Consider the following 13,198-nt stretch of genomic DNA (forward strand, 5'->3'; position numbering starts at 1 on the left):
GTGACACCTTAGTAAATCATTCACTTGAGCATCTAGAAGAGTATAGACAGATTCATGCAAAATCCTGCTCACCTGGTTCAGGAGAGATGCTCCACTGGGTTGAAGCAGCTTATTTTTCTGAGCGTTGTAGCTGAGCAGGAGTTGGCACGAAGAACAGAAGGGAAATGTGCAAAAAGTCGAGGCACAGAAGTGAGCGCTGATTTTTCTATGCTGCCTTGTAATTTCTCATTCCTTGCAGTTGGCCATTAGTATGGTACATGTTCTTATTTTTATAGTGAATTAAAAGTCAGAGATTGAAAAATATTCACCTTTGCTTTACTGTTAATTTGTAATGGGAAATACTTAGAGAAGTAAAACATCCTTTGACCACCTACCCGCAAAGGAGCTGTACCAGATCTCTGAGCTGTTACATATAATTTGCTGCATTTCTAGAGATATTTCCATAAGGAGAAAGTCCGCACTAAAGATTTACCATGTTTAAAGAATCCATTTACAATCCATACAAACCTGTAAAATAAATAACTATCTTCACTGAAAGTGTCTGTCTCCGACAGCTCTGCTCAGGCTCCTCCAGCACTACAGCTAACTTTGCTGCTGGCGAGACAGTTCGCAGCAGACAGCCCGATACCGGGTCTGGCTGACATTGCTAAAACACGACGAGGTCTCGTTAGGATGCTGCCTGTTCTCCTCCGACGCAGGGATTCATCAGAGCAGGGTGGACGTGGACCCCTCTGCGTCCGTCGGGCTGGTGGGGAGCGTGCTGGCGTAGAACTTCTTCTGGGAGCGCAAGAGAGGAGTCTGAGTGTCAACGTCCCGGCAGGCGTTGCGTTTGAGGGAGAGGAAGACGTGCTGTGTCCAGCCGTACACGATGCAGTTCAGAAGCCCCTGGGAAGCTGCTGTCAGAGCCTGGGAGAGACCACAGGGGAGATCAGGGCTCCCTTGTCAGCCAGCACTGCACAGCACGCACAGCTCCCTACCCGGCTGTCAAACCTGGCATGTTATGCCAAGCCTCCCACTGCCAGCATGATTTTATCCACTTTTATTCCTTTATCACCTGCATGATATAGGAATCTCACGGTTATTAAAATAACTTTTGCTAAATGCTGCCTCAAGCACATCAAGCACCTGGACAAGAGTCATGGAGGAATTGCATTTGGAGACTTTCATAGAAAGGGAATAAACGAACTGATTTCTGGGGATCCTTTCTAGTCCTATTTTCAACAATTTCCATGGTGCTGTGATTTTAGTTACTGAGACCTTTTCAAGCCTCTGAAAAACATAAAACAACTAACAAAGATCTTTACCAACGAAAAGCATAAATCAACCAGACTTATGATCTTCACGGCTACAAACATGCTTTGTCTAGCAGAGATTAGAAACAGGCAAACACTCCTTTTTCTGTTCAAGCAGAGAAGGCAAAACATAGGAGGTTGCAGAGGAAGACATTTACCTGTAGAATTAGAAGAGCCATGTAGATTTTGCTGTTTGTTGACACTGTCAGCTTCAGTATTCCAAGGAGGACAGCTGTGAAAAGGGACGGACAATTTGGCTTTAACCCCACCTCTTCTGAGTTTCATTGCCAGGCACTATATCTTAGGAGAATGTTGTGAAAATATCTCAGCTCTCTGCTAACCTGGGGCCCAGCAGCAGAAGAATGCGACGGGGTAAAAAACCACTCGTTGTTCGACCATCTTAATCATGGCCCACTGCTGATCCCCCAGGAATCCCGTGGAGTTTACAAACCTTTTGTACAAACCTCGGGCTTGACTGAGTATAACCTAAAAAAGAACAAGCATACATCATTGTTTGTACTTTGCGCATACGCTCTGATCTGGCTTCTTCATCTAGGACAGAGTATCCCCTTTCAATCTATCCAACCTTTTCACGCAGCGGTGCGCTCCCTGGAGAGAGCAGTTGCTTTGTACGTGACCTTTTCTGAACTGAAGACTCTGAATTGATTTGGGCTCTTGTTGACCCATGCATCTCTGCTGCCATGCTCTGAGCCTTCTCTACCTGCTAAATCCTTTTTGGGATGGATTGACAGAACACAGGACTCCAGATGGATTTTTATGGTGGCACAATGATATTTTCTCTCCCCTACCACCCCTTCCACAAGGGAAGCAGCACCACACCGTTCTTCCCCTGACATTGCCTCGCTGCTGGTACCATCCAAGCAAAGACATAAAGATGAAAAGGGGAAAATCTCACACTGATCATCTGGGCGCAACGGCTACTGTGCAAGGACTATGTTTCTTACCAGAATGGCTATGAAGCTGATCAGAAAGGAAATGAGGAAGACCCCAATGCCATAGAAATGCATCGCACGGCAAACAGAACCGCTCAGGGTCTGCGGCTCGTTGGTGGGCATGGCTATTTCTGTGTGCATCAAGAGACACCTGTGGGGAGAAAGGGAACAGCCTCAGCTCCTGCCGTCACTCAGAAGCAGTGAGGCTGTTTGAGATGCGTGAAGCTTACCCATGCTTCTGGCTGAAGTTCTGGTAGCAATTACTGCTGTTGCCCAGGCAAAACACAGGCACCATGAGAAGGAAAGGGATCAGGCTAAGACGAGAAAGGACAACAGCAGTTATTAGTTATCGCACTGCACTGCTCCCATCCCCAACCAAACACTACTTGGTTTTTCTCCTGTCACTACAGAGGACTTTAAAATTGTTTTTATCGACACTGCTCTGGAAGAGTATTTTACCAGCTTTACTAACTTCTGCACTTTCATTCATGCACGCAATACATTGGTAAAGGGAGCTCTTTCTGAAAAACTACACGTAGTTAATATAGTTATAACTAACTTGGTTGGAGAAAGGTCCTTACATCCAGAGCCTCTTGCTCTGAGTTCGTTAGCTCACCCTGCTGTTCCTGATGAGCTACCTGGCGAACACCCTGGTTTTAGTAAAGCTCGCTTCAGAATGAGTAGGAAGCAGAGATCAGCACACTACAGTTTACCAAAACCACATAATTCTGCCAGAGAGAACGAAATCTTACCTCGATGAGATCGTTGCTATTCGGCCAATGCAACCCGCATAATCTACAACCTGCAAAGTCCAAAGAACTTAATTAAATATCATTTCTGTACAGCCACTGGTTCACAGGAACCAGCTCCCAAGGAGCACTTCAGCAGCTGAGGGTTCTTCAAACGCTGATTAATCCCCAGACGGAGCACAAATGTTTGTTTCCACTTTGCACTGAATCAACAGTGCAGAGTTCGCTCTGTGCTGATTCGCAACAGAAACAACCAATGCTTCCACCTGCTAATTGGCTTGTTCTCCTTCAAGACTAGAGGATTTGAGAAGGGAACTTGGAACTGGACGAGGAGCAGACACTTGATGAGCCCTTTGGTGTAACCTACTCATTTTTTGTACTGTTCATTCCCTTAACCTGGCCCTGTTCCTCAGAAACTTCATGTTCTGATGAAGAAACACAGGCAATTTGGAGTGTCCTGGCCTCTGCTCACCAGGAAACGTACTTTGGCAGCTGGCATCCACACACCGGCTACGACAATACACCCTGGGCACAGCTGTAGTGGTGGGGAACTTATGGTAGGTGCTATGTTTCGAATTGGGGGCCAGCAAGAAGGAAACCAGTCCTACAAGTAGATCCAAACACTGTGGACAAGAGCAATTGAAATATAGACTGATCTGCCCAGCCTGCTGCTCCCAAACCGACACATGGTGTACCTGGTATACAAAATTTGCTGTGCACAGCAAATCTCTGAGGAAGAAAAAGGCTATATAAGGAAATGGGGCTGATGGGTTCAATGGGAAGAGCTGCATAAGGAATCTGTTGTCTTGCAGCAATAAATCAGGAGCAACACACCGGTGACAGCAATGACGGTGCCTCACTGTTTAGCCAGGTGAGAGGAACGGAACAACTGCAAGGAGAGATTTTGGTCATGCGGTACGTGAAGTGTTTGTTTAGCCTGCAACGCAGAGAGTATTTCTCTGAGTACTATGTCCTTGTTCCTCGGTTCCCAGCGATTACACTGGTTCCCCAAAGGGCTTTTGTAAAGGCCAGTGACGATGAAGTGAGGACTGGCCACTGTTCACAGAGCCAACTGGTCCTTTTATCACCAGCTCACTTCCGTCACACCTCCTATCGCAAACTCTTGCAGTACTTACTGACGCTCTTGAACGCTGTATGATACCTGGGAAGGACTGAGATTGTCAGTTCTCAGTTCCAGACTGTTCAGGCACCCCCTGCTTTCTCGTCCCCTCTGCTGTGCACTGGCAGAAGGCAGTGACAGCAACAAACCAGTTACTCAGCTAGTGCAAATTGCTGTTCTTCTAACTGCAGAAGAACTTCACCAATACCCAGTCCTGAGCTTTCTCTGCTCTGAGATGTACACTGCCATTGGCCTTTGCCTGCTTTGGTCTTGCAAGCCTAATCTTCCACCGAGATCCTACAGCAGACCTTGCTGTATCTCTGCTGACCTCACTGGGCAAGATAGGTCAATTCACACAGCCGTAGGGCAGAAGGGTCTTCAAAGTCCTTGTGGTGAGATATACTGTTATGTATGCACCTCCTACACCCCACCACAACCACACAGTTAGACCTTGGTACCCAACAGTGGTTGCGTGTCAGTCCTACTCACCTGGGGGGGCATCCTGTGAAGGTTCTGGTTGTACTTCATCTTTAGGTCCATGTACAGATGCCAGGTGTAGTTGACAGTGTATAGAAAAGAGGCCACGTAGAATATCTGAGAAATACAGAGAGTATTTCAGTCCTATAATAATGGTTTCTGTAGCACTTCTAGTTCATCGCTGATGAACCCAAAGCCCATGGGCCAGATGCTAAACAGTGTAGCGGACTGCCAAAGGTGAGGGTCCCTGCGCAGCCCCTGTGCTCATGTCTACTGGGTTGCAGTGGGACACCAACTGGGAAGAGGCGGGTAGAGGAGGGGTTCCCACCTTAGACAGCACAAAGGCAGCTTCACTTTGGCCCCAAACCAGGGGCAGGAGAACTAATGACAGCAGACTGTCTTAGAAATACAAATCTTTGTGACTTGGCTCATTTTTTGGCCCAAAATCCTGGCAACAAAGGGTTCAAAAGCACTTTGACCCTCTGTATGCTACATCCATTAGGAAACACAACACAGATGCGGCACTTCGATTTGCTTCTCACGTAATAAGCTTACTACATGGTGAATTAATGGAAACAGAAAACAACAGTATATTTAAAGAAGAAAGTGAGGGCAGAGAATATCTGCGCTAAGCCTGAATTAACATCCCAGGAGCCCTTTTCTCTCCATGGGAAAAAGGAGGAAAGAAAAGATACAGAACACTGTTTCCCACTGAGAGTTTCACAGCCCTTGATTCCAGCTTGAGATGAGACCAAATATCTAAAATTTCCTGTAAAAAAACCCAAATCTGTCTTGTATTTGTTTCTGAATCCATGGTTGCTCCAGGCAGTCAAGTATAAACAGTGCTGCCTAATCATATTATACATAAGCGCAGGCTGTGTTTGTTACAGGAAACAGATGCTTCAGCGGCAAAGGCACAGAGGAAGGGCTGGACGAGTGAATTTTTCTGTGGATTTGCTATCCTTTGCCAAAGAGGCAAGTAGCACAGGTTTGCCGCCCTGGTATCATCTAAGTCTGGGAAAGTAGTCACTAAATAAACTTGGTCTCCTTCACTGAGGTTGCAAACGCTCTTGGCTGACTCAAGAGGCTGAGTCCAAGGGGCTGCGACATTGCAGCAGGAACTTTACAGTGACTTTCCAGCTCATTAGACAAGGTTTAATGAGGGTTTGTTGCCCTTCCTCAATTACTTCCAGGGAAGGTCATCAAAACAGCCCACAAAGATCGTTCTCTTGCACTTCAAAACGCCTTAGAGAGGCTCACAAAATGTCAGCACTGCCTTCTTTTTTGGAAGAGGGAAGCAAAAGCCACTTGTGAAGTTGCCAGCAGAAAGTGAAGGGACTTCTGCTCTCCTGAGCCCCAGCTTCGGGGCTGTGGACAGCCCTGCAGCGCTCACCATGAGGAGATAAAGCAGGGGCCGGGGACATGAGAGTCCCTCATTATAGCACTTCTGTTGCTCCCCATTGTGCTCACCAGCGGGAGCGGAGCCTGCCAGGACATTATTAGGCCACTGGAACTGAACTGGAAGAATGTGGGGGAATTGTGCAATTATAACCACAATCTCTATCCTGGACTTTATTATTGTAATGCAAAGGCAAGACAGGGAGGAGGAGAGAACAAAGTCAAGGGACAGCAGAAGGGAGCAGTATTTACACTTAATATCAACCAAGAGTGTGGGGCTGAAACAGGGAAAGTCCAAGAAACAAAGCAATCTCCTCCTTTACGACATGGTATGGATGTTAGGGGAGTTCCAACCGCTGCAACGACAGGCCTTGGTGATAAAGTGATGGTAAGCAGGCTGAATAATGCAAAATATTGTCCTGCTCCTAAGGCAATCCCTTGAGACAACCACATCACATGGACTGTGGTGTGAGTGTCTCCAAGGGCTGCCATCTGCAAACACCACTGCTGAGCAGTCCCGGGCCTGTCCTCACCCTTGTCGTTCAGTGCATTTTACATCTTCTAGGTGTTCGTGGGCAAAGAAGCCGCGCGTGTTTATGAGACACCCAGGAATGCAACCCTTGCGAGACTTCTCCGCTCAGCACGGGCAGAATGCGGCCAGGAGACATTTACTCATTTCATTTGGTTACAGATCACTTATGCTCTGCAGAACCCGCTGGTTAAACCTGTTACTGGCTCCTGCTTACACACAAGGTGTTCCCACCACACAAGGGCATTGCTGGGGTGTTTAGTAAGGTGTCCTGCACCGTGTCACGTGCACCATGCAGGCACGGTTGCTATGGCAAGTGCTCCGTTTGTTTTAATTTATTCCAGAGCAAACAGCAGTGACAACTCCTGCCAGAGGCAAGCCGGCTCTGCCACCCTGGCAGCCTCCCGGCCGGGAGTGATCTGCTGGCGGCACGCAGGAGGCAAGCCCGGTGGCCCTGTGGCTGAGGTCGGGATGTGGCAGGCACCCTGCACACCCCACCACAGCACCCTGGCTGTCCCCCATGGGGCTGAGGCAGCGGTAAGTCCTGTAAGGACTTGCCCAAGGCCACCTCTGCCTACCCACGCTGCCTTTCCCAGTGTAAAAGTAAAGCTCGCGCCTTGCCCCCAGCCCTTGCTGGTGTCTCTGAGAAGCATGGCCACAGGCTGGAAAAGCAAGGGCAGAAAAGAGTCAGAAATGCATGGGAGCATAGGATGCTCCCAGTGTCTCTGCTGAGAAATGAGGGCACACTGTCTATATCCAACCTATTTCTCCTCTAGCAGTGCAGCCTGTCTTCTCCAGGCCATAAAAAGATCACACCAGCATTAAGAACTCTCCTCCAGGCAAAGCTGCAAGGGAAACAGCTCAGAAACACCCTCAGTCCCGCATGCTCCTTCCACCTTCCAGCTGTGAAAAGCCTCTCCCAGGCTTTTCTCATTTGCCCCTGTACCATCATCTAAAAAAAAAATCTTTGACATTGTTCTGCGTCATTCCCAAGTGGCCCAGCTACACCCCCCCCGTTTCCTCTCTCGACGTGAACATATTGCGGTGCTTCCACAGCGGCACAGGGGAGCTAGAGAAACCAGAGATAAGCCAGGAGCGGAACAGCTGCTCTCACCATCACAAATATTACGGTTTTACCCACAAGAACAGCTGTTGAAACAGCAGCCATCCCCAGACACACAACGCCACTTCCATACCGCACACGCAGCTACTTCCCTGCCCTCTGCGAGGTAGGTGGGGAGCCTCTCCAGCTTCAGATGCTGCCGCTCAGCGAAGATGTTTCAGTTCCTATCTGCGGGTACCATCACGCTCATAGGGAGCTGCCTGAGCCCACACAACACACATCAAGGCTCCCGACAGCCACTTGTTCTTCCCAGCCAAGTTTTTGTGGGTCATTTAGAAGGAAACTGTTAAGCCCAGAGATCACCGCTAGTGAACCACCGCTCTGGCTCAAGCTTGGCCGTACCCTGCAGAGTTTTTCAAGAGCAGCGATTTACAAATCCTAATGCTGAAATGGGAACTCGGTGAGACAAAAGCAAACTGTCAGGAAAACGGTATTTCACTCACTCCGCTCCAATTAGTCTCCAGCACACGGAATCAGCTGGAAAGCAGCCGAATCGCTGGGGCACAAGACTGAGCTTGCACCAACAGAGCAGCCCCTGAGCATCCTTAGGGTGGTTTGAGAGAGAACAGGGCCAGGTCAGCAAGAGCAGGGCTGTTTATATGAGCAATGTTGTAAGTCTGAGCTCAAGCAAATTGCAGAATGTGTCTGTTCCTGCCCAGGACGGAGGAAGCGTGAAGAGGAATAGAAAAGCTGCCATGTGAGAGGCACAGAGATCACTGTCGGCACGGGTCCAACGGGAAATAGATGAAGACCCATCTACTCACTTTACACAAGCAACCCAAACGTGGCAACCACAAAATCCCATGCTCTCTTTGCCTTCCTCATTGCCTCTCCGAAACCAGATGTACCTAAAACCAAGCATTGTTATCTCTGTTTTACACACAAGGCGAAGAGATCTGATAAGTCAAGTTCACACGGGGAGTCTCTGCCAAAGCCTGTCCAGAAACAGTCCCCCACGGCCACGCTCCGATCACCGGCGAGGCTCATTACGGCAAAGGGTGCGCAGTAACAGCAGGAATGGCAATGCCGAGGCTACTCACTTGTCCTGTCGTTTGCAGGTTATAGCAGATGAGATCCTGCTTGGCGGTCGGTGTGCTATAGAGAAGCGCCCCGGTGAGCCAGCACATGCCCAGAAATAGGTCGTAGAGGCTCAGGTAGAAAAGTGGACGAACCTGGGAAAAGTGAAATGGGTCAGCAGGTCTGGGCAATGGTCACAACACTCCCGTGACCACCTACAGCGGCAGCTTTACCCCCTCGTCTAGATATGCTTTCATCCCCTGGCTCTTCTGGCAGGGCAGCTCTCCTTGCAGACAAAAGCCATGCTGATTCTTACTCTCCGGAGCTGTTTCAAGGCAGATACCCCGCTCTAATCACCCTTTCTGCCACCAGCATCACCCCAGGATCCAAGAGCAGCATCAACTCTTACAGAAAATATCTCAAAGGTCCACAATATTACAGCTTTGTAGGATGGGATAGGTTGGCAGGGAGAAGCAATGTTATTTGCTAAATCAACTGACAGAGAAATTAAACTTCTGCTAAATACAAACCCTTCTTCAGTTCTGAAATAACTCGAAACAGACATTTTTCCTATGTGTTTCATGTCATTTCAGTTGGTGACTAAGGCTGAATCTATTTTACATGCCAGATTAACTTTCACTATGAGAGCCACCAGTCGCTCTGCTGCATCTTCACTGGAACAGAGTCACGTCCCCTCTAATGGCCGTTTCCAGCCCATTTCCAGCCTGTGTGCACTGGCCAAAAGGACTGTAAACACTGTAGGAAAACATTTGTGCAAACTTCTGGCCAACATTTTTGTTGTTAGTGGGAGAGCAGACACTCTGGAAAAGCAGCCTAATTATCTAGATTCTTAATTGTAGTCTTTGGTACCTAATTTTCAGCATCCTGGAGAGAAAATGATGGCATTTTTTTTTTCCCTACAGGAAATTATAATGCTAAACACAGCACAAAAACATTTCAGGAGGCCTTGATTTTAAGATTTTTTTCATGGAACTGAGCTTTTGGTGAGATTTGCCTCAATATTGTCCTTCAAGTAAATGTTTGCCACCCATCGCGTTGTGTGATACTTGTCTTGTTCCTGTGAGCACCGAGAAAGAGCTTAGCAAGACTGATAAGCAGTAAGGTAGATCTGATTGAACCAGGTCTGTCCTTATGCCATAGTTTGAGGGAGATCTGCCCGGCGTCCTCCCGGGCCCCCCACCGCCACGCAGCAGCACGGCAGGTCCTCTGCCTTCTGCAGGATTTCTCTCCTCCAACATTCTTGTCCAACCAGTTCCGTATTTGTACCATCCAGCCCAGCAACACAGTAAATCAAACTGCTGTTGCTAGCTAAATATCTGGAGCTAGTTTGTATGTCATTACGTTTACGGATGCCTTTTTTAACCAGGCTGCTCCTTGCTGGTGCAGAATTGAAGCCCCAGCCATAGGCATGACAGGCTGGGGACGTCGTCCAGTTTGCAAGCACTGCAGGTTAAAACCAAGCAGCTCTAAAATAAGCAAAGCAGCAGCTTTTGCAATCAAACAGGAGACCCCTTTCTCTAGCAACAAGTGTCCTCGGAGCGAGGCACCACTGGTTGGTTGAGGAGCTATTTTGGCACAGACCTAAATAAAGAAGTAGGTGACATAGTGATAAGTGAAAGGCAGCATGGCTCTTCCTTGCAAAAGGGAAAAGAAAAAAAAAACCAAACAAATGGTATTTACAAAATAGAGGAAGGGAATGTAAGGACGTAATGATTCAGATGAGCTGCCAGGCTGGAGCATACATGTTGATTTAGCTCTGCTTGGCCGCTGCCCAGGGACATCTGCCTGCACAGAACCTGTTGACATGACAGAGGAAATTCTCTGTTCGTTGCTTGCCGTCATCTCTTCTGAATGATTTAGCTCAGGCTGAAGAGTTTCATTGACCCCATAGAGACAGAAAACAAGCCTCAAGAATGCAATATTTGATTTCCTAGGCTGGGGGCAGGAGGGGACGTGTTTATAACATTGTTCTCCTCCCAGCCTCCAGAGCTGTTTATTTTTAAACATTTTACTCTGGAGCCTCATGACTCAGGGAATAAACCGTTTGTGGCAAGCTTTGATACGGATCTCTTCCAGCCCCTTTGTTTACAAATTTCCACTTAAGACCAGAAACATGGGGACAAGGCGATGGGGAAGTTACTGAAGATTTTGCCACTTTTGAAACACCAGCAACAGATCTCCCCTGGCAGCAGAACAAGAGCCTGGAAGCCCGATGCAGACAAGTTGCTCCAGCTGGTATCCATCCCTCCTATCCGGATTTGCAGAAATAATCTGAGCAGACACATCTGGAGTCCCTCAAGCAGGAAGGGTCCATCTGTGACTTGGAGCCATGTGTGGCTCACAAGCAGCCCAAGCCACAGCCGCATCATATGACTAATAGCACAAGGGCTCCTGAGTAATGCAGACTTCCAGCCATGGAAGCAAACGGGCCGAGGCTGCTGAGTCACACCGGGACACCTGCCACCCCCAGCTCCATATCACACCAGAGTGGAGGACCCCAGGAGAGAACTGTGGCTGGAGCTCTCCAGGTGCAGGAGACGCGGTAGAGGGAGCCTTTGATACGCACCTTGCGCAGCACAAGCTCAGGCAGGTTTTCCATCCTGGCACTAAGGCAAAGTCCCAGCCTTCATTTCTCCCCGGGAATGCACGGAGATCTCCGCAGCTCACTCTCGATGTGCTGGGCAGAGCGTCTCCAGGAGGCTGGCTGCCTGGGAGCAAGACTGCCCTGCACGTTGTAAGGGGTGCAAATTTGCCCTGCAAACTTGGACTCATGTTCTGCTCCCTGCCCTACTTCATCCAACAACATGTCAGTTGTTTGCTTCACTGCATGCCTGCCTTCTCTGGGGATAACTCGCTGCATTCCCTGGAAGCCCTGTTCTCTGGGCTGCGGATCAAACCCACGATGTACAAAGAACACTGAAGACGAGGGAAGTGCAAATACAGCTTTGTTACAACACAGCTGCCAGCTCTGCTGTCCTACTGCTCCCAGCAGTAACCTGTTATCTGCGTGGTCCACAGACCAGGCTGCCAGACATCTGCAAATCCTGGACAACGAACCCCAGCTTCACACAGGTCAGCTCTGTGCACTGCCTCCGGTAAGTCCTGGACGGACAGAGGGACTGCAGGTGAACAGCAAAAGCCTGGCAGGCTTGGGATGGAGGTCTACGGTTACTGCGCATGTGCCAGCCACCCGCTCAGCACCTCTGATACATCCCAGACGCACGGGGTTCCTTGCACACGCGACCTGCACGCGTGATGCGCTCGGGACGTGCCGGGCACCGCGTCCATGTCAGACCCGCAGCGCACGTGCGGACAGTCCCACCCCGAGGGAAGTCTGCACCCGACTCCCGCTGCTTCAGCATTACAAATGTTGGTGGCTCCTGCGTGCAGCCAGGGTGAATCTTTCAAAGCCCCACTGCGGAGCCCAACACAACGAACCGCTGCTCAGCCTGGGCTCCTCTCGTCTGAACTCTGCAGCATCTTTCAGTTTTATCAGTTTTAGTAGCGCACCTGCCTGGAAAAACCACTCAGAAATACCCAACAACGGACACCTGTAAATAAATTTCCTACAGATGCACCTCCAACTTGCGCTTCAGCAGCTCTGTACACAGCCCCTCAGCCCTCCAGGCGTTTTGTCCCACAGAGGAGGATGCGCTAACAGATCCCTGTTCCCAGGATGCGTCTGAACGACTGGAGGGCTTTCCCGGAGCGGCAGAAAGCACGGGGCTAAGGAACCTGCTTCTCCCTATGTAGAGGCAGTTCAAGGTTAGTCCCTTCAACTCGTATCACCGACAAAATGCCAAACTCTTGGCAAGCCCTTTGCCTTCCAGCTCTTAAACAAGGTTTAACCACATAAACCTGAGACCTGCAGTTGCTCCTGACCCATGCGGGTCTTCGCTACACACACAACCTATCTGCAAGGTACCGACACCTCGACTTAGGGAGGGAGAAGGAGGCACAGACCTTACCTCGGGGGACCGCACTGCATTTTGAAAGACGGCGTAGGCAATAATTGAGCTGGAACCAATAACACTGGGGAAACAAAGCACAGGTTGGAACAGGAGCACGTCTGCCTCGCTGGGATAACCGATTTCTCTTTTTCCAGAGAAAATCGTCGTTGCAATAGTAACTCCATCCCGGCATCCCGTTGTACCTGAGCATGGCCATGGTGAAGTGTATCCACTGGAGAGCCGAGTAGACCTGGGGAGAAGGAGGGGTGCGAGCTCAGCGGGACGCGGCCCCACGCAGGGCGGGGAGCGCCCGCAGGCACGGCAGCGGCTCCGCGGGCGGCCACGGGCCGGGGGGCCGGGGGGCCGGTCCCAGCCCGCAGCCCCGGAGAGGAGCGGGCAGGGCTGCCGGTGCCGCAGGGCACGGAGCGGGGCGCAGGGCTGGGTCCCGGAGGGGACGGGCAGGGTCCCGGGAGGGGGGAGAGCCGCTGCCCCCGGGGGTCCCGGTGCCGGCGGGGCTCGCTCACCTCCTGCCAGCCCCCGTCCAGGCGGGCCGCCTCCGCCGGGAGGGC

General features: G+C 50.0%; 1 protein-coding gene across 1 annotated transcript; it reads right to left on the reverse strand.

Moving 5' to 3' along the window:
• Positions 1–425: 425 nt before the first annotated feature.
• On the reverse strand, positions 426–12,873 carry TMEM116 (transmembrane protein 116). The gene is made up of 10 exons (XM_082324951.1): positions 12,833–12,873; positions 12,648–12,711; positions 8,682–8,813; positions 4,604–4,708; positions 2,998–3,047; positions 2,476–2,559; positions 2,258–2,396; positions 1,634–1,778; positions 1,451–1,524; positions 426–906 (listed from the first exon to the last, which is right to left on the reverse strand). The coding sequence occupies exons 1-10, from the start codon at positions 12,844–12,846 to the stop codon at positions 706–708; spliced, it is 1,008 nt and encodes a 335-aa protein (XP_082181077.1). The 5' UTR covers positions 12,847–12,873; the 3' UTR covers positions 426–705.
• Between the last annotated feature and the right edge of the window lie 325 nt (positions 12,874–13,198).

The sequence above is a fragment of the Platalea leucorodia genome (genome assembly GCF_965183815.1).
Source record: "Platalea leucorodia genome assembly, chromosome: 12".
Lineage (NCBI taxonomy): Eukaryota > Metazoa > Chordata > Aves > Pelecaniformes > Threskiornithidae > Platalea > Platalea leucorodia.